The sequence below is a fragment of the Camelus ferus genome, chromosome 10 (genome assembly GCF_009834535.1).
Source record: "Camelus ferus isolate YT-003-E chromosome 10, BCGSAC_Cfer_1.0, whole genome shotgun sequence".
NCBI classification, from domain to species: Eukaryota; Metazoa; Chordata; class Mammalia; order Artiodactyla; family Camelidae; genus Camelus; species Camelus ferus.
In genome coordinates this window covers 9,113,394-9,139,785 of record NC_045705.1, presented here as the reverse complement: position 1 = coordinate 9,139,785, position 26,392 = coordinate 9,113,394, and the positions used below count along the sequence as shown (strand labels likewise).

Below are 26,392 nucleotides of genomic sequence, written 5' to 3'. Positions count from 1 at the left end.
CTAAATGTCCATCAACAGATGAAAGGGTAAAGAAGATGCGATAAATATTTATATAATGGAATACTACTCAGCCATAAAAAAGAATGAACTCATGCCATTTGCAGCATCATGCATGCACCTAGAGATTAAGCTAGACATACTAAGCTAGACAAAGACAAATATATGATATCACTTATATGTAGAATCTTTAAAAAAATACAAATGTACTTATTTACAAAACAGAAACAGATTTACAGACACAGAAACCAGACTTATGGTTACCGAAGGGCAAAGAGGTAGGGAAGGGTAAATTAGTTTGGATTGACAAATACACACCTACTATATATAAAAACAGATTTTTTTTAAAAGGTCCTACTGTATAGCACAGGGAACTATATTCAATATCTTGTAATAACCTATAATGGAAAAGAATATGAAAAGAAATATACATATATGTATGTATAACTGAATCACTTTGCTGTACACCTGAAACTAATATAACATTGTAAATCTACTTCAATGAAAAATAATAATAAAGAAGCTGGAAAAATGGTTAAGATATCAGCTTTATTTATTATTAGGAGAAAGTGTTTTAGAATGTCCTGTATTCACATTTACAGATGATAAAGACAGTGAGCACATTTGTAGCTGGAAGATTTTAGTTTTTTCCTGTTCGTTTTTAAAGCCGTGCTCTGTAGTCGACCTGTCTCCATGCTCGGCGCCTTGTCTTTCATTCGTTCACTTTCCTGCTCCTGTTCGTTGTTCATGCCTTACATACTCAAAGCCAAAGTCAAGTATTTTTGACTCTCACTTTAGGATGGGAACTGATATAATAGGCAGTTCACCACTGAGAAACCCTGTCTCTTCAAAAAAGCAAGTACTGTGACGCAAGTGCTACTCAAAGGTCAGTGACCTAGGAATATATGCCTGTATGTGTATGACTGGAACACTATGCTGTACACCAGAAACTGACACACACTGTAAACTGACTATACTTCACTGAAAAAAAACAAAAAGTCAGTGACTAGAGCTTGGTCTTTGCTCTGAAGTTTGCCATTTCCTATATGCAAATTCACTTCCAGAAATGTATCCTATAGACATACTTCACAAGGATCATTGTGTAAGGATTATCAAGGAGGTCGGTAAAAGTGAAAAACTGAGACCAATCTAAACGTCCAATGAAACAGTGACTACAGTATGGTAGCGGGGCCCGGACGCAGGCACTCATTTTCACTTCTCTAAAAGTTGAGCTCAGACGGCCGAGGAGGTTTTCTACTCCCAATTTTCTGACTCCCCTTGCTTTGGCACCAGAAAAACTCCTGTGTTACGCAATATTCGTGTCTGTGTTTACTGATTGTGAACTGTTATGGAACACATTATATTTGGCTTGAAACTCGATAGATGAGGGAGAAGTTTCAGATAGAAAAGTAACATACAATCTGAAAACCTTCTTGACAGTTTTGTGAGTATATCAAGGAGATGAGGCCAGTGGCAGAATCTCCTCTTCCACCCAAATCTATTTATTCATGGCTTCTCTTTTAAGCTTCTTTACAACCCGACCGTCTTGGGACCCAAAGAGGCAGCAAGAGAGATCTGTGATCTATGATTGGTAACAAGCCTGATGGAATCCATACATTGTGCCCTCTAAAACTTCACCATCAGATTTCTTTGCCAGAACACCATGAAATTGAAGTGACACTCCTGATAATCTCACGTTGACCAGGAATTCAAATGGGCATTTATATATTACTGATGAATAAAGACAGGAAACTGAATTATTTTAATAAGTTCAATTTGTTTAGTATGAAAAAAAAATCCTTTCAAACCATGAGGTACCTGAGGGGAAAATACTTTTAGCATTTTTGGGGACAGACCTGCCTTAACAACCACTGGTCCCTGTACAGCACAGGGAAATACATACAAGATCTTATGGTAGCTCACAGAAAAAAATGTGACAATGAATATATGTATGCTCATGTGTAACTGAAAAATTGTGCTCTACACTGGAATTTGACATAACATTGTAAGATGATTATAAATCAATAAAAAATTTTAAAAAACAACCACTGGTCTGCTGCATCAGAATATTTAATCTACCTATGTGTACACTTGATAAGGTCAAACCTGAACTTACAACTTCAGATTTATTTTATATTAGCAATGCTCTTTCTCCCTCCCCCAAATAGATTCTGATAAACTTTACATAGAACCCACCAATATTTTAAAAAATTAACTGAATTCCCTGAAAGAGAAAGCGATTCATGAGAGAGAGAGAGAGAGTCGGACACACTGGTTAATGAGAGAAAGCCATCTTGGCTGAAGGAACAAGTCTGATGTAATAGAAAGATTGATTACCCAAGATTATTTATTTTTTGTAAATATCATTTGAAATTAAAGTTTTCAGTGAACAAACAATTATAATGTATCCATGCAATGAATTGCATTGTGCAGGCAATGTTTAAGGATAAGTAGAAACATGAAATCATGCCCAAGGAACAATAAGGGTGAACAGGCAAGTTTCAGGGTAAAATGTATAACAGAATCCCATTTGCCTAAGAAGAAAACAGATTAAATACGTTTATTGTGGTACGTATACATAGACTGGTATGTTCACATATGCATGAGCAAGTCTAGAAGGATAACAGCAAAGTTAACTATTAAGCAGGATTGCAGGGTGAACTTTTCACTTTAATATAGACGTCAATATTTTAATTTTAAAGAAGGATTTATCATCTTTGTAATTAAACCAAACGCCCACCTAATTTTTAACAGGCAGTGGAAATGGTGATCTCAGCAACCATGCTGTCAAGGATTAGAAAAGCTGACAGTAGGGATGGGGACGGATGTGTATAGAGGTGCACATATTGGAGACACACACCACGCCTCAGCAGAAGCTAGCTGTGGACGTATTAGGTAGGTAGATAAGTGGGGGCACCGGGCAGATCGGTGGGGGAGAGGGAGGATGGTCCAGGAGATGGTTATGCCTGCCTTCAGCCTAAAGGGACTGTAACTTCTAAATGAGTGCCAGTAAGAAATCGGTTAGAACCCGACAGCCACAGCTGTGTGGTAGCGAGAAGGACCTACCCGGACATGACCCAATGCTCATTGTAATATAATTAACATTGTGGTTTAGGCTGCGCCATGGGTTTTTCCATGTACACGACAGGTAAGGGTATATGCAAACGGGACAAACACGACTAAGCATTCGAGGGGCAAGAGCCGTCCATCAATCAAAAGGCCACCTCTGAGGGAGGGTATAAGAGAAGGGGCAGAGACCGCTGCCTTTCCTCCCGTTCTTGGGGGTGTGCTTTTCCCTTCCTAAATAAATCCTTAAAATCTGCTGCTGCACAACACACCGCCTCCCATCTGTAATCTTATCTTTCGAATATGACAAGAACTGGGATCTTTTCCCTTTCCCTTTTGGGGTTAACAGACTGTCATCAAAAGCCACAGGGACTTGCTCTGCTTTTAATAAAACTAGAGGCATCTCAGGCTTCCCCGGAAACTGAGCAGAAGAAATGTGCTGGATATATAAAGCCTGATTACAGAGGAAGGGTTTCCTTTCCCCCAGCCTCCCCTCCAGTGTGGTCAAGGAGGCTGCATTTGTATCTGGACCCTGGGGATCCCCCCATCATATTTGGCTCCCCTTGGTTCCATCTCCCAGCATTCTGTCCTGCCGCCTCTTCCCTGCCCTTGTTATAGTGATCCTCAGGGCGTGTCCCTGCACCCCTGAAGGAACAAGATATCCTGATAACCTTCCCTCTCACTGCCTTTGCTCCTCATCTTTGTGTGGTAGGATTTCAAGGCAGATGGAGCATGAAGTCCTGTGGGTATTTAGCATCTCACATGGGCTTCAGAGGACAAGGCTTCCCTGTTTCCTTGAGTATCCAGAACACCATCAGATAAGGAAGAACAATATGTCCCTTTTCGGTTTCTTAGATCACAATCTGAGAGGACATTCTGTTGACAAAGCACATAAGTTCCGTCTGGCATCTTATGTACCACTGAACGATGTGGTACAACTACCATATCCTCATTTTAGCCCTTTTGAGAAGCAGGAAGGAATGTACTGAACTACAGTTAATACTCTAGAAGCAAAAAACTTCAGTCTTCTGGTTACAATCCAGGGGAGAATAATGGTGCTAATAACGTGTTGTTTTTCAGAATTGCTAAAGAATGTTTATGGTTAGAATTAAGGTGATGAAGTCCATTGTCGTTTTAAAAAATCTGCCAGGCCCCTGGCTGTGGCTGAGGGTTTTGTCTACAGCTTGTCAGCTGGAAAAAAAAGAAAAAAGAAAAAAAGAAAAGTAAAAGCACAACCTACACGTTAAGAGTTACCTTTTATTCAGCAGACATTCTGAGGACCTCAAGCCCAGGAGGCAGCCTCTCAGATCTTTCTGAGATTGTTCCAAAGAGGTAGGGGAGGAGCCAGGATATAAGAGTTTTTGCAACAAAGACCAGGTAGTCGGAACATCAGAAGATGACTGTTAAAGAAAACCCCGTATCTCAAGTTAAGGAACTTAGTGCTTTTCTACGTATAGGAAAGTGCAAAAGTCTGGGCTCACTGAAATCATTCCTTTGATGTGTACTTTAGCTCTCTAGGGCCAGTATCCTGTTCTTTCCCATCCTGAGTCTCCCAGGGGGCACTGTTACGGGCGGCTGCAGAGGCTGAGGACTTGGCAGCCCCAGCCTGCTGGTCTCCATCCAGAGTTCCCTCCAGCTCACCGTTGGGGGCGGCAGTGGTTGGCTGATGACTTGATGGCTGCAGGTTCTTTGTTTACTGATGTGGCTGGCAATGTTTGTCAGTCACAAGCTGATGGAAACCTCTCCCAGGGCCTCTGAGTTCCCCGCAGGGATGGGCTCACACAAAAAGGACCAGGGCTTTATTTTCAGGTTTTATTTCAGCCTTTAAAACAATTTTTCTTTTCACAGTTTGAAACATAACTTAAGAGTTGAACATTTACAGTGGCTAAACCTCTATGATTTAATATTTTCTTTTTTGAAAAACAGACAAAAACCTCAGGCTCAAGAATCAAGAACTCTCCCCAGGAATATTCAAAATGGGGGGAGCTTTAAAAGTGCAAAATAAAGGAATGGAAAGCTGAGGGAATAACCTTTCAGGAAGACTTGGGGGTGGAATTTAATTTACATGTGGGTTTGTGGGGAGGGGGGCTTTCTCACTAGGTATTCTTTTTCTATTTCTCTTTTTATTACAGTGACCACCCCTGACTTCTGAGAAGCTGAGAGGGATAGTTCTGGAAAGCGGGCAGCGTCAAGAGGACAGACTGCAACAGGCTACCCACATCAAACCAGCTTCCTGCCTCTGGGCTTTCTGCATGAAAGAGGAGGAAGAAATCATCAGGTTATCCTCGATCCCCTTTACTCTCCGGCGCTCCTCACCCTGCTTCTTCATGGCACTGGTCACCCATCCTTCCTGGCGCGTGCCTGGTTCCTCTGACTGCTGCCATGGAGAGGGCACAGGTGTGCGTGTTCATACACGTGTGTCCAAGAGGTGGCCTGGGGTGAACCGCTTCTCCTGGTCACGTGCTTGGGCTACAAATCAGCTGTGCAGGTAACTGCTCTCTTGCCTTTGAAGTCTGGTAGTGCTGCTGGAGCTCTGCTCTAGGTCCCGGACAGCTCCCATCCGAGTTCTTCTAAAAGATCCCTTCCTGTAACCCTGGGTTCATTATTTAAGGAAAGGCCTCGGGCCAGCTTCTCCAGGCAACTTCTTACCTGCCACACGAGAAGCAGAAAAGACACAGACACTGGAGACTTGAAGTGAGCGAGAAGACAATGTTCTAGCTCTCCTTCATGCTTGCATGGGTGAATTTGCAGCTGAGGGCTGGGGACACAGCTTCTAAGCTCAGCCTCCACCAACAATCGGGGCGGTACCTTTGGCTTGCAGCTAAGAATGTTGGAGAGAGAGGAGAGAATGGAAAATAAATTCACGCCTGCCTTAGAGCTTGGGATGAACTCATGTAAACACGGCAGCCGATAGCTTGAGAGACTACGGACCACGGCCGGCTGGGATCCAGTCCCCAGGTTCACCTGGAGCCCCAGTACGCCCCGGGCATTTCACCATTTTCCAGGACTCGGATAGTATAGTGCTTATTGCTTCCTAGGCTCTTGAAGATTCCTCATGCTTTCCTTCAATCGACTTACGCCACTGCGGGCTTCACTTGATACCCTGACTGAGAGGTAGTGCTCCTTACCCAGCTGGGAGCGAGCCAGGCCCTGACTGGAGGCAGGAGGTGTGAGTGACTGAGGGGACAGATTCGAAGCCCGCGCTGACTGGCTTTCCCGTTGCACGACCCAGTCTGCAGGCCCAGCCTCCACACAGGTAGCGCGACCCAGCCTGTCAGGGGGCCAGCAGGAGGCCAGACATGGCCCATGGTGGAGATGGACTGTTTTCCTCACGCCGGCCTCAGTCAGGGCCATAGAAGGGAAAATGCAATTAATGTTGGAGCAAGAGAGGGAAAGATAATTTTCTGCTTATTCCTTGTTTCCAGTGCTGGTCCCTCCCTAAAGCTCCAGGACATGGCGGGGACCTCTCCTGCTCTGAGCAGCTCGTTACAAAACAGTAGTCTCTTTCCTTCTGCCTCTGCCTCTCAGGCTCTCACGCAGCTCCCAGGAGGAGGGTACAGCGGAGGAGATCGGGGCACAGAGAGCTTGTTCCGAAGCTGGCTGTGCACTTGATCTGGAAATACTCTGACTCTGGATCCAAGAATCCCTCCAACGGCCATGCCCTAGCCAAAGCAGAGTGGAGCAAGGCCACAGCCAGGGCCCTCCCTGGGCCCCTGGTTACAAGTCAACATGGCCCCAAGGCCGCAGCCAAGTTCAGCTCACAGCCTCCAGTGCTCTCCTCCCTGAACTCCGTGCAGGTGCCAGAGCTGACTGTATCCAATCCAGAGTCCTCAGCCCCACGCAATCAACCCTGTAAATGTCCAGTGGTCCCATCAGGAATGGGCGGCTGTGGCGGAACAGGAGGCCATGGGGTGGCCTGGCCATGTTTGCTCCTTTCGTTGGAAAAGAACGTTTTCCTCTTGAGGTAGGAATGTGACGGGGCTCGGCCTCGGCTAACACTCCACATCTTGCAGCTCAATCTCCTCAGTGGTGCTCTCTGCAAAGCAAAAGACAAATACACGAGTTGCACACACTGGCCAAGGGTGGTTGCTTGGTGAGAACAAGGTAACACATGCCACCTCTGGCCATTAAAGCATGAACTGATCATCACAAGGTCCAGAGAATTACCTTTGAGCTTGTGTCTTCTCTTCCTCTGGAATTTATACGCACACTTATTACAAACCCACATGAGGCTGATTAACACTGCGGCCACGGCAGCGAGAAAAGCAAGGAAGACAGCGACAAAGTGGAGGTCTTCATAGAGGATCTCTACGGGGCAGGGTGAGGGGAAGGGGAAGATAACGTCTCTTTTAATATCATGAAGTTGGCCTCCCGCACACTCGCAGTTCCAGAGAGGCGCCGGGGCCCCGGGGGGGTCTTACCCGACACGTGCAGCACGATGGTGCCAAACTGACTGCTCCCCAGGCTCTCGGTCACCGTGATGACATAGTAGCCGGAATCCCTCACGCCCACACTGAAGAGCTGGATGGAGCCGTTGTCGAAGGTGCAGACCCTGTCCTTGTGGCTTTGGGAGATGTTGGCCTGAGTCCCTGGCTTCCACTCCACTATCTTCTGCACTCCCCAGTTGGACGTGTACTTCCATTCGATGGTGGGGATGCCATGGCAGGAGTATTCAACCGAGAGCAGGATGTCCTCTTCCACCGTGGCGTTGATGGCCGACTGGGGAATGAACAGGGACACGCCCTGACCTGCGGGATGGAGTGCTATACGTGGGGCCACTTATATGGAATTACAGTGAAGGGAACTTCTATAAGGCATTAATTTACTTGGCAAATATTTATTGAGTGGCTATTACATTCCAGGCTCTCTTCTAGTTTCCGATGATGATGTTACAATGGGGAACGTTATGGACTGAATGTTTGTAGCCTCCCCAATTTCTATGTTGAAGCCCTAACCCCTCAGTGTGGCTGTATTTGGAGATGGGGTCTCTAAGGAAGTAATTAGGATTGAATGAGGTCATAAGAGTGGGGCCCCGCTCCAATAGGATTAATGTCTTTATAGGAAGAGACATGCCCTCCTTCCCTCCCTCTCTTTCTCTCTCCATGGGCACACACGGAGGAAGGGCCATGTAAGGTCACAGTGAGAAGGCAGTTGTCTACAAGCCAGGAAGAGAGCTTTCATCAGAAACCAAACCCTGCCAGGACCTTGATCTTGGACTTTCTAGCCTCTGAACTGTGCAAAAACAAATTTCTGTTGCTTAATCCCCCAAATCTGTAGATTTTGTTAGGGCAGCCCAAGCTAAGACAGTGAACAAAATACAGGATTACTATTCACTACTCCCTAGAGCTTCCCTTGAATAAGGGAGATATACAAGGGTTAAATAAACACACGAGATCATTCTGACTAACAAGCGCTTTAAATGAAACAGGCACTAGTGACCGGTGGGGATGGAGGCGGTACAGAACATTAGACAGGGTCAGGGCTGGGTTTTACTCAAGGGTGATGGGAAGCCCCGGGAAGGAGGAAGGCTTGGATGAGAATGTGACATTGTCTGTTAAGCTTGAGAAAGTCGCTGTGGAGAAAGAACACCTGGAGGTGAGGGGGCCAGAGTAGAACTGGGAAGAGCAGTCAGGTGGCTGCTGCAGGGACTAGATGAGAGAGGGAGACACAGCCTTGGAGAGAGTGAAAGGCGGTCTGGAGGATGCCTTTGGAAGAATGAAGGACAGAACAAGCTGACAACTAGATGTGGAGGTGGGCGAGGCAAACAGGCATCAGGCGGACGTGTCTGCATGAGTGAGTAGATGAACAGTGGTGCCACTGGCTAAGATGGTATGTGTCATTATGTACTGACTGATTAGGTATCACACACAGGGCCCTGTGCTAACAGCTTTACACACACCGTGTTGGCAAAGTGTCACATGACCCACTGCAACTCTATCAAGGATTGACAAATAAGAAACTTCATTGTCAACATGATTAACTAGCTTGTCCAAGTTCACCCTGCAAGGTGGAGATTCACACAAGGGCTTCCGACTCCAAAGCTCACATATTTAACCTCTATGCTCAAATCAAAGGTCGGTGGCTGGCAGTGGAGGGCAGAGAATGTGACAGATGGCCCCTCACACTGAGAGCAACGGTCAGGGCTGGCTGGAGACTGGTAGTGAACGGAGCAGGATTCAAGCCCACCCCCGGGTTTCCACTTCCACTTCCTGTTTGGCCCCCTCTCTCTTTGGGTGCCCAGCTGCCCCAGGACCCCTGCTGTGTGGCTCCAGGTAACCCGGCCTGTTACTTTTCCAGGACTTTATCATTGTTCTTCCCATCCCCAGCATATCCCACTAGTGTCCCCAAGGCTTGGCTAAGTGACTGGAGATAATCTGACAGATTTCATGCCGAAAAACTGGAAGGTAATAATGGCTTTCAAGACTTAGTAACGGAAAAATATTTTCTCCCCAACTCTAATTTTAAAAAAAGTTAAACTCACAGAAAGGTTGAAAGACAAGTACAATTAATATCTATACACCCTCACCTAAATTCACCAACTATTAACATTTTTCCACATTTGCTTTCATGCTTTCTCTCTCTCTGGAAGAAAACAGAGGTCAAGTTCCCAGTCAGCCCTTGGATAGCAGGAATTACGTGTTTTCTTCATCTCAGTGTTCCCCACACCCAGCACAATGCCTGACACATAGTGATTGGTCAATAAATGTTTGTTGAATGAATAAATGAATACCAATAATTATAGTAGCAAGAAGGGTGAGCCGTTCTGATAGAAATGTTGCTGCTTGGGTGGTTTGAAAAATTAGGCACATCTAAAAGCTAAAAATTATGCACATCTAAAAGCTAAAACACACAGCAAAGAGAACTACAGTTTAGTCAAGACTTTATGTGCCTGTTACTATATTAAATGTTCATTAGGTGTTTTTTTTAACAGTACTTTTATTGTTTGACATGAGAGTCAGCAGCATGCCCATGTAGCTGGGAAATGGCAACGATGGGATTTGAATGCAGTTCTGACTGATTCAAAACACAGAGGTTTTCCTCTCTACTTGGTGACTATCAACTTATTATGTATTTATCTATGTTTTCTGATTTCCCTGACCTCCAGTATGAGCAGCTGGGATTGTGATGACTGTAAGATTTGGGGAACCGTATTTAGAACTAATGACAAACCTGGTCATCAACTATGTGTATTACATGTGCACCCTCTGTTAACCATGTTGTCCAGGTTGTTGACAGACCAGTCTCCTGGGTGTCTACCAGTACTTTTAATAGCCTTAGGGATCTCCATTTTGAGCAGTTGTTACTTTGGCCCAAGAAACAGCAATACCGAAAAACAAACAAAAATAAAAGCCCAGTTTCCCAGATGCCGACACAGCTGGAAACTGGCCAACTGGTCCTTGTTAATTCCTATATTTTCTTTTGACCATAAAAACCTCCTCCTAATCAGACAAACTAACCAGGCATTTAACTGGGTTTTCAGAACAAAGAATTCCTCCGCCTGACACACAGAAATAGGAATAAATAGGGTATGGCAATGATGGAAAATCAACAGTTCCAAGAGTTTAAAGGCAAGCTGCTTGTCTACTGTTTAAAAAGTTGAATTAATGAATAACCACCCTTGCAGCTCATGCTAAAATCATGCCAGAACAAGTCCAGAGGAACTTAGTGGCTAGACCAATATTCAGACCTGGCTCAAATGTTCTACTCAAGGAGGCTGGCCCAATAAATCAGATTTTATTTGTAAAATGGATGCCAGGCAGCCATTAGCAAGAATGAGCTTTATGTGGGCAAAGGAAGATGCCTATGACATGTTACTCAATTAAAAAATAAATTTACATGCACGAGGTCCTGGGTTCAATCCCCACTACCTCCATTAAAAAGAAATAAATAAATAAGCCTAATTACTCCCCCATAAATAAATAAAAGAAAGTGCTTACTTTAAAAAAATTAAAAAATAGGAACAAGCAAAACAAAGAAAAACATAAATTTATAAAACAGTATGCTGTGATCTTATTTGTATTTGTATAAATATATGCTAATATGTATGCATTTTGTACAGAAAAATGTTGGAGTAATATATGCTGTGTGAAAAGAGATTTTCTATTAGAGACTGGATGGTGAAAGAACTTTTTCAAGTTATACATCATTTTCAAGTTTTCACATAGATTAAATTGGTAATTAAAAAATGTTTTAAAAATCTTGTAAAATTCTCCTGATTAGACCAAGCAATCTGGTGAGCAAAGTTTAAAGTTTAAAAGTTTACCTTGCTCTTCACCTTTTTTTTTTTTTTACTGAGTTATAGTCAGTTTACAATGTTGTGTCAATTTCTGGTGTACAGCACAGTTTTTCAGTCATACATGAATATACATATATTTGTTTTCACAGTGTTTTTCACCATGAGCTACTACAAGATTTTGAATATATTTCCCTGTGAAATACAGTATAAACTTATTTATCTATTCTATATATACCTGTCAGTATCTATAAATCTCAAACTCCCAGTCTGTCCCTGCCCACCCCACTCCCCACTGACAACCACAAGTTTGTATTCTATGTCTGTGAGTCTGTTTCTGTTTTATATTTAAGTTCCTTTGTAGTCTTCTTTTTTTTTAGATTCCACATATGAGTGATATCATATGGTATTTTTCTTTCTCTTTCTGGCTAACTTCACTTAGAATGACATTCTCCAGGGACATCCCTGTTGCTGCAAATGGCATTATGTTGTCATTTCTTATGTACCTTGCTCTTCATCTTTACTTGAATTCCATGTGGAAAGAAGAACTAAATTCTACCTATTTCCCAGATAGATGCAGATGCCTCCTTTAAGGAAGAGGTCACAGAACTGAAGATTTTACCAAGGCAGAAATCCCTGGAACCTGAACCAAGGGGCTTCTTGAAAGCCTGATTTACTGGAGCTGGTGAGACCCCCCTGGGAACTAATCAGGGAGAAAGTACCAGGCAGGCAACACCAGCTACTGAGCAACGGTCTGGAATATAATATTCAGAATGGCTCCTTATTCCTTTTCTTACAAGTAAAATACAGAGGTAATACTTTGCTGCTTTTAAAAAATGGATTATTTCCAAAGGATATATTTCCTGGAATCACAATAAAGGTCACTATGGTTCAGACCACAATTTTGGTGGACAAGAGCATCAATCCATGGGGAGACAGATAATGCCTGCCATGGAGGATACAACTCATTTTCACCTCACTTATCTGGAAAGCCACTTATCCAGCCAGTGTGATCATCAGATGAGAACCAGGAAGCAAGCATCATCATCGTCAGCATCCTCATCTAGCCCTTAAGCAGCTAAGTTAGACATCAGAAAGCCTAGTTCAAGAGTCTTAATTCAGAACTTGGTGGAGCAGGGTGGTGGAGTGATGAGTCACATCACAAAAGGGTATTCCAGGTGCGGCCAGGTGCAGCGGGGACACCTGATGTGGAAAGATCTGCATGGGTTCACCGCGGGGACTCCCAGCTGTGAGACCTGGGGACAATCCCTTCTGACAAAAGCCTCAGCTTCCTCCGCTGTGGAACGAGGACTGGAAAACCTCGGGAAGAGAGCAATGAGGAGGGGGTCGCACAAGCAGTGTAAGGCCCAGCAGGGGCTTAGCACCTGGTGCCCGTCCAGGAGCTGCAGCCCCTACCATTCACCTTTCTCCATCCTTGTGTATTCAGCCTCTGGTGACCAACTCTCCTGGTTTGCCCAGGGCTGAGAGTTTCCCCAGAACCTGAGCATTTTAGTGTTAAAATCAGGGCAGTCACGGGCAAAACAGCACAGTTGGCTACCCTGACCCTCACATGTTGAAGACCAGAGATAAAATCTAAGACAGACAATGGCTAACTTCAGAGGCACCAAAGAGGGTGTAGAGGCAGCCAGCTCTGGGTAAACAGAGAGGACAAAAGCCACTCTTCCCTTAACCCTCTGGCTCCCAAACACACTTGCCATGGGTCAGCTGTCTCGCCGCACCCCCTTCTTAGCAGGGGCTCTCACCAGTGATTGGCCCAGCCCGGCACTCACCACTCTTCCCCAGCAGCAGGGCACTGGCCCCTGGGTGCCAGCTAGGTGAAGAGTGTATCATCATCCCCACTTCACAGAGGTGCAAGTTCAAGTCACCGGGGTTAGGTAATTTGCCAAAGTATGCGGCTGAGCAGAGATGTAAATCCAGGGAAGTCTTCACCATCCCCGTGATGAGCCAGGACGTTTGTTTGCAGGAGCTGGAAAGGGGGGAGACCCCACTGAAGCTGAGGCTTGAAGAATAAGATTTTGGAAGGGATAAAGAGCAATCCCAGCCAAGAGAACAGTGAGGGGCATGATGGAGCCCCATGCTTGGGACCAAGTGAGTAAGAAACACAGGTAGGCTGTACCATGAGGAACCTGTCACAGGTGAGGATCCCCAGAAAGAGTTATCTGCAGGCAGGGAGGACCCAGGATGGTATTCAAATAGAAGTGTGGCGGTGTCTCAACTGGGCTTCAGGAAGGGCAACCTGGCAGCAGAATCTATGGTCTTTTCATCCGCACACATCACCCACGCGGCCCGGGCCCACCATGTGTGCTTGTCTGTGCAGCTTCAGGAGAACTCTGGGCTGGAGCCCAAACAGCTGAAAACAGCCTGAGGTGCTGGGTGTAGCCAGACCTGGTCTGGACTTGGGGGAAGGGGTGCACACAAAAGGTCTGCCCTAGGCTTGTGAGCTCTTTGCTGGGAGAACTTTCTGATTCATCTCAGAAACCCCAGTGCCCAGCACAGGGTCTGGCACTTCACAGATGCTCACCATATACTCATATATCATATACATATATATGTAACATATACATACAAATACGATGTATATATGTATCATATACATGACATACATATGAACAAACAAAGACACGTGTGCCCTGCTTGTTGAACCGCGCTTATTTGGAGAGATCAGGAGAGTGGGTGGGGGGAGGATCTGCGTTGAGCTGAGACAGCAACAGACAGATCTGGCTGAGGGAGGTGCTGGCAAGACCCCTTTCCCAGCCCCTAGTCCACTGAGAGTCAAACAGCCAGGAGGAGACACAGCACAGCTTTAAGCTCCAACTACTACATCCACGTCCCTGCCTCACTTCCGCCATTCTTGAAACAAGTGAGCCTGGAATCTCAGAAACACAGCTTCATGAGGGGCCAACACAGCAACCCCCAACAATGGCTTTCAGGTTTAGATGCCGTGAGTACCACTGATGACTGATGCCCGCACGTAATTTGCAGCATCCCAGCCCTCCTGTCAGCTCAGGTAATAACCCTCTCTCTTGGTGGCCGATTACTCGGAGAACAAAGCTCAGCTCCTCCCTGAGGGAACATCCCCCATTCCCTGATCTTGCTGTGCAAAGGCCTTGGGAAGTCACCCGGATGTTAGCCAAACCCAAACAACATGGACAGATGCAGGTTTAGATTGAGGCTGGCAGGCTGCTCCCTTCAGGTTCTTGTATTGGTGCCCCAAGGAGAAAAATCACTCCAACATAGCAAGAGCCACCAATTCTATTGGCAACCCCTGTTAAGTACTAGCTGTCACATGCAATGATCACAGCCCAGCGAAACCCAGGCTGGGAAAGCTGAGTGACTTGGATGCTATCAGACTGGGAAATATGAGAAGGTGAAGAACATTATGTTGCCAGGAGTGTGGAGGAGTTATACTCCGTCACCACCGTGGAGATTACAAATGGGTGCGACCTGCTGGAAGGGCAGTCTGGTGAAATGTATAAAAATATTCAGTAGCACATACCTCTTGACCCAGAAATTCCACTTCTAGGAACTTTTCCTACAAGTCATAAGGGCACACAGAGGCCAAGATGCACGTGTACGTATTGTCACTGAAGCACAGCATAGCCAACTGCAGCAGAAAAAGGCTGGACACAACCTATGTGCTCACTGGTGAGGGGCCAGTAAAGGAAAACTGTGTCTCACTCCACAAAAAACACTTCTGACACTCCCGGAAGTGAGTGCAGCCCCCATGGTTTAAGGGCTCAGCCTCACAAGACTGCCCCCCATTTCATACACCAATCACAAGTCCAGGCCTCCTGGACTTCTGACCAACCAGCTGTAAGTTGGAAGCTCTCCAACCCTTTCAGTTACAGTTTTCTTAAAAGTTTCCATTACAGAGGCATGATTGATTAAATCACCACTACCATCTGACTGATGGACTCAATCCCTAATACCTCTCCCTTCCCCAGAAATTGGGGGTGGGGCTGAAAGTTCCAACCTCTAATCACATGGGTGGTTCCTCTGCCAACTGGCTCTCAGCTTCCAAGAGTTATCTCATTAGCAAACAGAAGACACTCATCACTCTGGAGATTCCAAGGGTCTTAGAAGCTTCTGTGTGGGGAATCAGGGACTAAGACCAAATACTATAACCCAAGATGCCTTTATCACCCAGAAAATGACTAGGGTTTTATGAGCTCTCTGTTAGGAACCAGGAGCAGAGCCCAAATATATATTTATTATGTCATGATGGGTTAAAAAATTATCCATATTCATACTTTAGAATACTACAGAGACACTGAAAAAACAAGATAGATCTCTAAAAATAATGAAAAAGCACAGGGCAGAACAGTGTGTAGAGATTGTTTCCACTTGAGCTATGATATGCATATATGCACATGTGTACACACAGAGATGAACACTTATCCGCAAGATGCACAGAACACCTCTGGAAGGGGATTCTCCAAACCAGGCACTGGGACTGTCTTTGAGGAGGGGACTGGGTGTCTGGGGTGGCAGTAAGCTTTACATTTCACTTTATATCCTTCGGACAGATGAAATATTTTAGCAAGTTTGTGAATTACTTACATAAAAACAATGTGTTCCAAAATATGAATAGAATGCATGCCAAAGATTCGGGGGGAACCCCAGATTTTTATGTTTGAAAATGGTAGTAATTCCATTTTACACAACTGACAACATACTTCACAAGCACTGTCTCCAACTGTGAGGCAGGCAGGGGGCTGGGTTTAAGGACTTAAGCTTTTTGCTTCGCCAGCACTTGCTTATTTGATCACTACTTTACAGACGAGGAAACTGAGGCTCAGAAGTGTGACATAAGTGCCCAAATTCCTGCCAAGCAGAAAATGAGCTGAGACTGAAACCAAACTCGTTACCCCACAGCTGCCTCTAATAAAGAAGGCACTTTGAGAACAGAGATGGAGTTTTTCACTTCTTTCATGTTTCCCAAAACAGCACATTTCTCAGTGCTAGTAAAGACTTCAGAGACAGATGTAACAGGAAGCCAGAGTGTAGACTTGGGCTTTCCAATATGGTAGCTGCAAGCCCCAAGCAGCTGCTGAGCACTTGAAATTAGCTGGTTCTAACTGAGATGTGCTCTAAATGTAAAATAAACACCAGATTTCAAAGACTTGGCATTGAGTATGTTAACCAGAATGTTAAATACCTCATTAATAATTTTTCAGATTTAATACATGTTAAAATAATATTTTACACATATTGGGTAAAATAGAATATATTATTAAACTTAATTTTGACCACCATTTCTTTTTATTTGTTTAATGTGGCCACCAGAAAATTTAGAATTACGTATATAGCTTGCATGTGTGGCTCCCGTTAGGTTTCTATTGGGTAGCATTGGTTTAGACCATCACTCCCCTACCCTCTGGCAAAAACATCCTGTTTCCTTGAGGTTGTTCTACCCTCTCCCCTCCTCATCATTGTGAATGCTCTGTGCCCCCTAGTCTTCCCTCTTCATTCTTTAAATACGTTGGCAACTCTACTGCAAGGTATGGCATCATCCTACATACCTTCAGCATCCCCACTGACAAACCATCCAGCATCCTCGCATTTTCCCTCTCCCTCCAGGAAAGCAACCTGCTCTAACCACCACCTTCTCTCCCTCCTGTTTACTGTTCATCATCTCCATTGGCCTTCTTGGTCCTTCCACTCTAACTCCCTCTGCCCTTCCCAATCCATCCTCCTCATTTCCCTCCCTATCCAGCCTGGGTACCATGGCCCATCATGTCCCACACACTCATGCCGAAATTCTACAAACTCCAGTGGCCTCCGTCTTTTCATCAGCTCTGCCTGGCAAAACCCTCACCCTGGATCAACAACTCTCTACTTCCTCTCTGCCCAGACCTGAGACCTGAGCCATCAGCCCTGTGGGAGAACGCCCCACAGCAGACACTCTCCGGAACAACAAAGCACCCTGTTTCCAGCGTACTTTTGAGAGAGCCCTCTGTACTGCCAACCTTACTATGTTCTCCACGCAAACTCACTCTTCCTTTTCCCATCATTATTATGACCAGGTCCCTCCAACTTCTTTGGACCGCCAATTCCTCCTCATTCTCAGCAGATGACCTTGTCCTCCTGAGACACTGCTAAGTGCTCTCTCCTGTGTGGAGCGCCTCGTGGCTTCTGGGCCACCACACTCACCCTTCTTCTCAGCTCCTCTGCTGTAGACTGGAAAGAGTGAGTCTGGTGTCCTGCTTCTGGGCATTGGCTTCCAAAAGGGATGTGATCCTGTCCCACAGTAAGCCCAAGGCGGGGATATCACATTAGTACAGAAGGGCAAACAGCCATAGGAGCCTCGTGTTAGGTCCCCCAGCAGGTGCCTGCTTCCAAGGGACCCACATCGCCCTCCTGATCCCTTGGCACTGATGATGTAAGTCTATCAGAGGAACTGTTCCAGCACCTTGCACCTAAGATACAAGTCCTCCCCAAGCCCCCTTCCTTTAACTGTTAGGCACCTTATCAGATTGAATATGAAGAAACTGACCAAAGTTGAAAAGTCCAGTTTAACTAAAGAAATATCACCCACTACTGGCCCCGAGGGAGAGAAGACAGCTTGAGTCTGTGCTATTTCCTGCTGCTCAGAACACCCCTCCCACCCCCTAACCTGACTACCTCCTACTTTGCCTTCAAGGCTTCTTCAAGAAGTCTCCTCCCAGCTCCTAGCTGACCTAAATGCCTTTCTCAGTGTTCCGGGGGCATCTGACCTCAAATCAACCCGGTAGGATATGACCTCTCCTCTGGGTCATGTGCTGAGTATCCCTGGCTCCTGGCGTGGTGCCCCTCCCAGAGGAACCATTTATTGAACCAAAGCAAACTTGGCTTGCTTGGCAAAGCAGCCTGGCCTCCTGACTTAAGCCTGGTGGCGGAGTATCTCTAGGTTCGTCAGGACCACACTACAAATAAGGCACAAGCAAGACGCCTCTACACACAATGGTGGGTGTTCTGAGAACAAAAGATGGGAGAAAGGTGCCTGCTTCCTGACCAGCTGTTTCCTTAAGGCAAGACTAATGGAGGGGACCTGGAAATGGTCTAGTTCAGGAGCTCTCTGCCCAGTCACACATTATAGAGTCACCCCAGGAGCTTAACTCGAAACCAGACAGTGCTGGGTCCTGCCCTTGAAGATCCGGAAGTAACTGGGGGAGGGCGTGGGCCTCTCTAGGTCTTACAAGCCCCCAAGGAGGTTCTAAGGTATAGCCTTGGCTGAGAGCCACTAAGCCAGTGAGCCCACCCTTCTGCCCCTGCGCACTCAGAGAAGGAAGGTGGCCCCATATACAGGGCTCGCAGCCAGCACTGGGGCTGGGACCCTGCCCCTTCCCAGCTGGGGACTCCCCGGGAAGCCCGAGAGGGGCAGGGAAGGAAGCCCCGTGGCACCGGCCTGACCTGCCCCCAGGGGTGCACCTCGGCAGGGGAGAGGCCACTGTGCACCCTGGACCACAGCGAGCAAGGAACGTCCTGTGCTCCCTTTACTGTCCAGTGTGTCCTTTTCCGTTCGCTCACAGTGCTGACTGGTGCCTTGGCAGCCCAGCAAGCCAGTCACTGGAGAAAATCATCTTCCAACTTCGACCTTGCCAATCCTGCCTCTTTCCTACTCCTGTTTCTGCTGGATAAGTAAATACTTTCTTACTCCAAGTCCATGTTCCAGGGAAAACCCAGATGCAGGCAGACTAGGGCCCTGACAGTACAGGAAACGGGGTGCAGTGTCAGTGGGGTCTCTGAGCAGGGCACCAGTCAGGTTCCCAGCAGGTCTCTGCTAAGGTCCATGCACGCTAAGCAGCATATGTATACTACGACCCCACCTCCCCTTCTGTTGTTGAGCACACCCAGGCCCTGCCAGCCCCACGAGGATGAGTGCACCTATTTTTTTGAGCACTTGCTCTGTGCCTGTAACTCTCTTCTCCACCCTGTCCTGCTGTCTACACTTACTCATCTTTCAAGACTCAGTCTCACCTGCTCCATCCCTACTTCCCAGGTAGGAGGATGCTTCCCGGTGACAGACAGAAGAAATACACATTCTCCAGGGAAGGACTCAGCTTCAGTCCAGGGTGACAGAGGTCATAGCAGAGCTATTGATTTGTAACATGCATCTTGACTTTAGATATATCAAAATGCATCGACTTTAGATCTATCAAAATATTAGAGGAAAAAAAAGTCTTACAGCAGATGAAATATATAGGTGTCCTTATGTCCTGGGGATAATGGAGAAGGGAGGGTCTTCTGACTGCAGCCCCTTCCCAGACCAGCAGGGAATATACTCATGACTCCCCCAGAGACCATGAATAAAGAAATTTGGGTGACTTCTGATTGATGCTGCCCCTCCCTCAATAGCTTCAGTGTAATCCTCCAGGCATTTTTTGAGCACTACCCCCATGGGAAGGAGGTGTGTGTGCAGGGGGCGCCTGTCAGCCAGGAAGTGGCACCCCACCTTGCTCATCCTCCAGACAATGTGCACAGCACCAGCACTGCCCTCGGCACCCTGAATAAGGGCTCCGCTCTTCCCCAGGGAGGGCTAAAAGCTGAAAGCTTCCATGTCCATCAGGAGGGGGCCAGCCAAGTATAAAGCAGCATATGTATACGGTGATGGACATAAAGCAGTTGAGAAGAAGGAGCAAGATGCCTGCTATCAACGTGGACAGAGCTAAAGATTTGCTCTAAAAACTAAGTTGCTGAGTAACAAGTACAGCATGGCTGCATTTTTTAAAAGCACACCCAAAGACCACTCTCTCTGGTGGGTACAGTTAATGTACACAAGACCACTGTCTGTGAATCTGAGAGTGCAGTGCGGAGACAGACCACGCCTCATTTGCCTGTTTCATCTGGGCCAGTGCAGAGTCTGACACAAGTAAGTGCAGAGTAATTGTGTGCCCCGTGGACAGCTGCACAGGTGACCAGTGGGCCTTGTCCTGGAATGATGGAGCCTAGGGTCTCCCCAGAGCCTCCAGGGGATTCCCCCCTCCTACACCGGCCTTCCCTCCCCTTCCCACCTGTGCTACCTCTAGCTAAGCCCAGAACCCATAGGTCCACCTGCTTGTGGCCGCCCTGGCCTATCCACTCCGTCCCCAGACCCAGGCTCAGCCCCACCGCTGCTCCTCGGTTCTCCTGGGCACTGGGCCATGAGTGACTCAGGGGGACCAGCTCCTCTCTACCCAGCCCCACACTGGTAAAGTGGAGATGCTACAGGATGCTCGTGTGTGTATTCAAGTGTGCACGCGTGTGCAAGTGCGTGCGTGTGTGTATGTGTGTGTGACAGGCTGCTTTTTAGAAGCTGGGGTTAGAACACAGGAAGCAAGCTGACTTGGCCTCAGGCCATTAACCAAACTTTCCTACTTCAGTCTTGGATTATCTGTTTCCAAATGACAGGGAGCACTGATACTCAGGGACCTGATGGCCAACTTCTCATGTTGAGAGCTGAGAAAGGAAACGAACAAGGGTCCCAGAAAGGCGCCCCACCTAGGCCAGCTGCAAAAGGCCTGCCAGCTTTCTGAGGGAAAAGGCCTCGAAGCCCCTTAGCCAGTCTGAACACTATAACAAAATGCCATAAACTGGGGGCCATAAACAACAGACATTACTTCTCATGGTTGTGGAGGCTGGGAAGTCCAAGATCGAGGTGCCAACACACTCAGGTCTCCGTGAGGGCTTTTTCCCTGGCTTGCAGATCGCCACCTTCCTGCTGTGTCGTCACGCGGTGGAGAAAAGGCGCTCTGATCTCTCCCTCGTCTTATAAAGATGCTAATCCCATCATGGAAGTCCCACTCTCAGGGCCTCATTTAAACTTAATTGGCTCCCAAGGGCCCCACTTCCAAATACCATTATATCAGGAGTAAGGGCTTCAACATACGAATTTCAGGGGGACAGACATTCAGTCCATAACATTCTGTCCCTGGACCCCTCCAAATTCATGTGCTTCTTGCAAGCAAAATACATTCATTTCATCTCAACAACTCCAAAAATCTTGACTCATTTCAGCTCATCTAAACGCCACATAAAATCAGATGTGGGTGAGACTTGAGGTACAGTTCATCTTGAAAGAAAATTACTCTCTAGCTGTGAACCTGTGAAACCAGGTAAGTTATGTGCTTCCAAACTGCAGCGGTGGGACAAGCAGGGGATAGTCAATCCCATTCCAAAAAGGAGAAATCAGAAGGAAGAAAGGCAGGGATGGGTCCCATGTGAGTCCCAAAACTAGCGAGGTAAACACCATTACCTCTTAAGGCTCAAGAACAATCCTCTTTGGTTTGATGCTCTGTCTTCTGGACCCACTGGGATGGTGGTCTTGCCTTTTGGACCCACTGAGGCAGGAGTGTGCCCCCACCCCTGCAGCTCTGCTGGGCATTTCTGTGTCCCCCAGAGGCTCTGCTGGGCAGCTCTGCCCTCTGGAGGCTCTGGAAGGCCTCCATCTTGCCTGTTGAAAACAAGGCAGTGGTTCCCCCATTTGAAACCAAGACAGCACTGATGATCACTGAATTGCCCTCAGAGTCATTTTTTTCTTGTCTGGAAGTATTGCAGCCCCGTTCATAGCTGAACAGCCATAAGGTCAGTCCTGTAGGATCTATCAAATCTGACAGCCTTCCTTCTTTCCATCGTCTTCATCCCCTTCAGTTAAACTATCGGTGTTCCTGCTGCGGTGGCTGATGAGAGCCAGTTCACTCCAAGACTGATCTCATCAGATGGTCGTTTTGGCCACAGGCTTCATGTTCTCTTCTGAACATGCTGCCTCTTTTTTCTGTAACATGGACAGGCTGAGATTTTCCACATCTTTAAGTTCTGGTTTCTTTTCCCTTAAGAATTCCTTTTTCAAGTCATTTCTCTCTTCTTGCATTTTACTGTAAGCAGACAGGAGGAACCAAACTGCTCCTTCAACACTTGGCTTCAAAATCTCCCCAGCTAACGATCTAATTTCATCACCCCCAAGTTCTACCTTCCACAGAATGCTTGAACATGAGCACAGGTCCCAGCCAAGTTCTTTGCCACTTTTGAACAAGGATCACCTTTTCTCTACTGCCCAACAATGTGTTCCTCATTTCCACCTGAAATCTCACCATAATTGCCCTTAAAGTCTATTATTTCCAGCATTTACCTCTAAACTCCTCCAGCCTCTACCCATTACCCAGCCCCAAATCTGCGCCCAAATTTTTAGGTATTTGTAACAGCAGCACTTCATCTCTCAGTACCAATTTCTGTCTTAGCCATCTTGGGCTGTTATAACAAAACATCATAGACTCGGTGATTTTAACAATATAGTTCTGGATGCTGGGACATCCAAGATCAAGGTGCCAGCTGCCATCTTGCTACGTGGTCACACGGCAGAGAGAGGGAGTTCTGGTCTCTCTTCCTCTTCTTTTAAGGACACTACTTCCATTATGGGGTCCCCACCATCATGGCCTCATCTAAACCCAGTTATCTTCCAAAGGTCCAACCTCCAAATACCATCACATTGGGAGGTTAGGGTTTCAACGTATGAATTTTGGGGGGACACAAACATTCAATCCATAATAGTCTCATTCATAGAGAAAAGGCTTCAAATGTAGGGTGTTCCTGTGTCTGTGTTCGCGGGGCATGCTTTCACGCAGACTTCAGTGTAAATGATGAATATCTGACTTTCTGGGTGGAAGCTTTGGACAGAGGCTAAAGAAGCAGAGAATCAGGGAGCTGGTAACAGGAGGAGGCTCTCTCTACATCATCAGGGCTGGCCCCGAAGCACAGGCCTCCATCAGGTAGGTGCACACCCACTCAGTACCTTTAAGGGGGTAGACTCTAGCTGGCCCTGGACAAACTCTGGGGACCCAGAGCTGAGAACGGGTGCCTGCCTTCCTGGAGCTTATAGCTCTGCAGAAGTCAAACATTCAATGGAGAATTGCAAAATTTTGACCCTTTCTCCAGGCTTTGCACATGCGTCCTTTTTCTCTAGGACATCCTGCGTTCCCTCTGTCCCACTGCCCGGGCTGCTCCTGCCCATCTGTCACTGGGTAGGTGTGGCCCCCTTTGGGAGGCTTGCCCTGGTTCCCCAAGTCTGGGTTCTGAGCCTCCAGGGCTTCCAGAACTTTGGCACCTCTTGCCTCTCAGAACTTGCCACCCCAAGCTGGTATTTCTGTTTGCTTGTCTGAGGACAAGGCTGTGCACCATGGTATCTCCAGTAACACTGTGGCCTGCTTCCTGAAGGCAGAGAGTGCTGGTGAATGTGTGGGTGAATAAATGAATAATAAACACTGTGGCCAACGTCTGGCCCCCAAATGCCAGGGGCAGCTGTATAGCTGTTGCATAACGGTGGTTGTGCAGTGAGGGTGTAGCTCAGTGGCAGAGTGCAAGCTTAGCATGCATGAGGTCCTGGGCTCAGTCCCCAGTACTTACATTTAAAAACATTAGTAAATTAGACGTAATTACCTCCCCCCTCAACCCCCTTCCAAAAAGAGAACGTTGGTTGGAAACACGTGTTGGAAGGTTGAAAAACAATAGAAAAGGTCAGTGCAATGCCAAATACACCTACACACCTGATGGACCAATAGGCTATTTCTTGCTCCACAGCCAGCCAGAGGCACGTGCCCCATCCCAGTGTTTCTGGGTTTCTGAGATTTGCAATCTCCAAAACTGGGCTCTAGCCCAGAGAGAGGTGTCAATGGGCACACTGTGCTAGACTGCCCAGGTTTAAATTCTAGCTCCACCACTGACTAGCTGTGACGCCGTGCCTGTTTCCTCACTGGCGAAGCAGGAATTAAGAGTGGCACTGTTTTCACAGGGTTGCCCTCAGGATTAAGGGATAGAAGTCGCGTAAAGTCCCCGGGGACGGTGAACGCATACGTGCTTAGGAAGTGCCGGCACTGACTATAGTCCCCCTACCTCCCGTGGCCCTGCACTGGGCATTCTCTAAACCTCAGCTGACTAGTATGTAGAACAGGAATGACCACAATGATAGCGAGTAAATGAGAAAGCAGAACTACGTTCTAATCCGCGGTTTGCGTCCACGGGAGTCTGCGGGGCTGCGAGGTGATTCAGACTCACCGAGCCGGGGCGGGGATTCCGGGGCCCGCCCGCCCCCCCGCCCACCGAAACCCTCCGCGGGGCAGAGCGGGGAGGACCACCTCCGGCTGAAGGGATTCGGCCGCACCCCCACCCCCTACCTTTTCCCTTCAGGAGAGTCTGTCGTGGGTTTATCTGAGAGGTGAGGAGGCCTACAGACACACGGACCGGCGCCGGGGCCAGGGAACGCGCGGGAGGGGAGCGGGGGGTCCCCGCAGTAGGGGGCGGGGCCCGCGTGCCCCGGGGGTCATGGACACCTGGGCTGCAGTCGGGCTACTCCAGGAAAAAGTAATACAAGTGCTGCAGAGGCGGCGGCCACCGGGCCCAGCCGCTTATCTCCCGGGCGGCTTCCGGCTCTGATAACGCCCGGGGAGGGGCGCCAGGCGCGCACCCCGAGTGGCCCAGGAGCCGGCCCGGGGGAGTCCCGCCAGTGCCGGGGCCTTCGCTCCCGGCCGCGCCCGACCCCGCGGGAGGCGGCGGTTTCCTGTCAGATACCCACCCGGCAGCCACCCGCCCCGCGCCCCGCGCCCGGGCCCGTCCCGCGCTTACTCTGCAGACAGCGGGCTGCGGCCAGGCAGAGGGCGAAGACTCCCAGCGAGAGGCCGCGGCTCTTCCTGCTCCGGCTCGGCAGAGGCCTCATGAGCGAGCCCCGTGCGCCGCGGGCCGGGCATTGGCGTGCTGGGCGGCGCGGCGCGGCGCCCGGCTGTGCGCTGTCGCAGCGGCCGCTGCACCGCCTGCCCGCCCGCCGCCTCCGCTGCCTCCTGCAGGTCCGCTGGGGCGAGATGCAGATGAGCTGGTTGTACTCTGGTTGAACCAGTTCCCAAGGAGTGGAGAAGAAAGGGGCGGAGGGAAGGAGAGAGAGAGGGAGAGAAAGAGAGAGAGGAGAATGGAAGCAGTTGGAATGCACACACTCAGAGGTAAATAATGGCAAATAGTAATCACCTTCCGTTCACACCCAGCTTACTGGTATTGATTCAAGATACAACTGGATGCTGGATAGCAAAAGGGAGGGAAAGTATTAGCTGTTGCCTGAGTACCCAGGAGAGACCATCTGATGGCTCCATATGAAATAAGAAGGCTTTTAGGAAAGTACAGTGACAGCCTGGGGTGAGAGAAGTGAGAGTAGGAGGACAAGGGAGCCTCAGGCTGCTCTGGGTGGAGCCATTTCATTGGACAGTGATGATATCTCTCCACCATCTACCCACCCACCTGTCCATTCACCCATACACCCACCATCCATCCACCCACCCACCCAACTAGTCATCCACCCACCTATCCATCCACCCACCCATCAACCATTCACCATCCACCATTCGTTCATCCACCATCCACCCACCCACTGCACACACATCCATTCATCCATCCCCATCCATCCATCCATCCAAAAAGTGTTCACTGAGAGCCCACTTATTTGCACAGGGCCTGGCACTTTGTAGGTACTCATAAAACATTGTGGGATGAAACTGGGCACTGTGCTAAGAGCTGAGAATACAACTATGAACAAGATAGTAGTCTTTAGAAATCTTAGCAGGGGGTGGGTGCTAGAAAAATGAGCAATTGGTGTATGATGCTTCTGTCTCTTTGATAAGGGAGGCCCAGGATGCTATGGGGACTTAAAGCAAGAGTAATTAACCACAGAGGGGAAGAGAACAGGCTGGGGGAGGAATTGGACTCATCCCAGCTTGTCATGCAATTCAATTACAGTTTGTTAAAACCAGATTTTCTAACCTCCCTTGCAGATGGTGGGTAGGAGAGTGGTCCAGTGCTGGCCAGTGATGTTTAAGGGATGTCTTTATGGGGAAGGTTTTTGCTTTTTTTGATAAAAGTGACAGATAATACTAGGGCTGCTCCTCTCCCTTACTTCCTGCCTTGAAGACATTGTAATGTTTAGCTCTTTAGCACCTATCTTGTATCCATGAAGTTACATGGATGAGGACAAAAGTCAATGCCAAGTAGGATTGTGGAACCAAAAGATGGAAAGAGAAGACTGTGGCAGTCTACCTCACTATCCTGGTGCCTTCTGTTTCGTAAGGGGGACTCCTTGCCAATTCC

The 26,392-nt window shown here is 47.7% G+C and overlaps 1 protein-coding gene and 1 long non-coding RNA gene across 2 annotated transcripts in view; one reads left to right on the top strand and one right to left on the bottom strand.

Moving 5' to 3' along the window:
* Nucleotides 1-4,861: 4,861 nt before the first annotated feature.
* On the bottom strand, nt 4,862-25,579 carry VSTM5 (V-set and transmembrane domain containing 5). Its single transcript, XM_032488336.1, has 4 exons — nt 24,890-25,579; nt 7,485-7,811; nt 7,231-7,371; nt 4,862-7,099 (listed from the first exon to the last, which is right to left on the bottom strand). Exons 1-4 carry the CDS (start codon nt 24,978-24,980, stop codon nt 7,056-7,058), a joined length of 603 nt encoding a protein of 200 aa, XP_032344227.1. The 5' UTR covers nt 24,981-25,579; the 3' UTR covers nt 4,862-7,055.
* Nucleotides 24,012-26,392, top strand: part of LOC116666313 — a 59,431-nt gene continuing 57,050 nt past the window's right edge. Inside the window, exon 1 of the long non-coding RNA XR_004323084.1 lies at nt 24,012-24,482. This is a non-coding gene — a long non-coding RNA (uncharacterized LOC116666313). The remainder of the gene's footprint in view (nt 24,483-26,392) is intronic.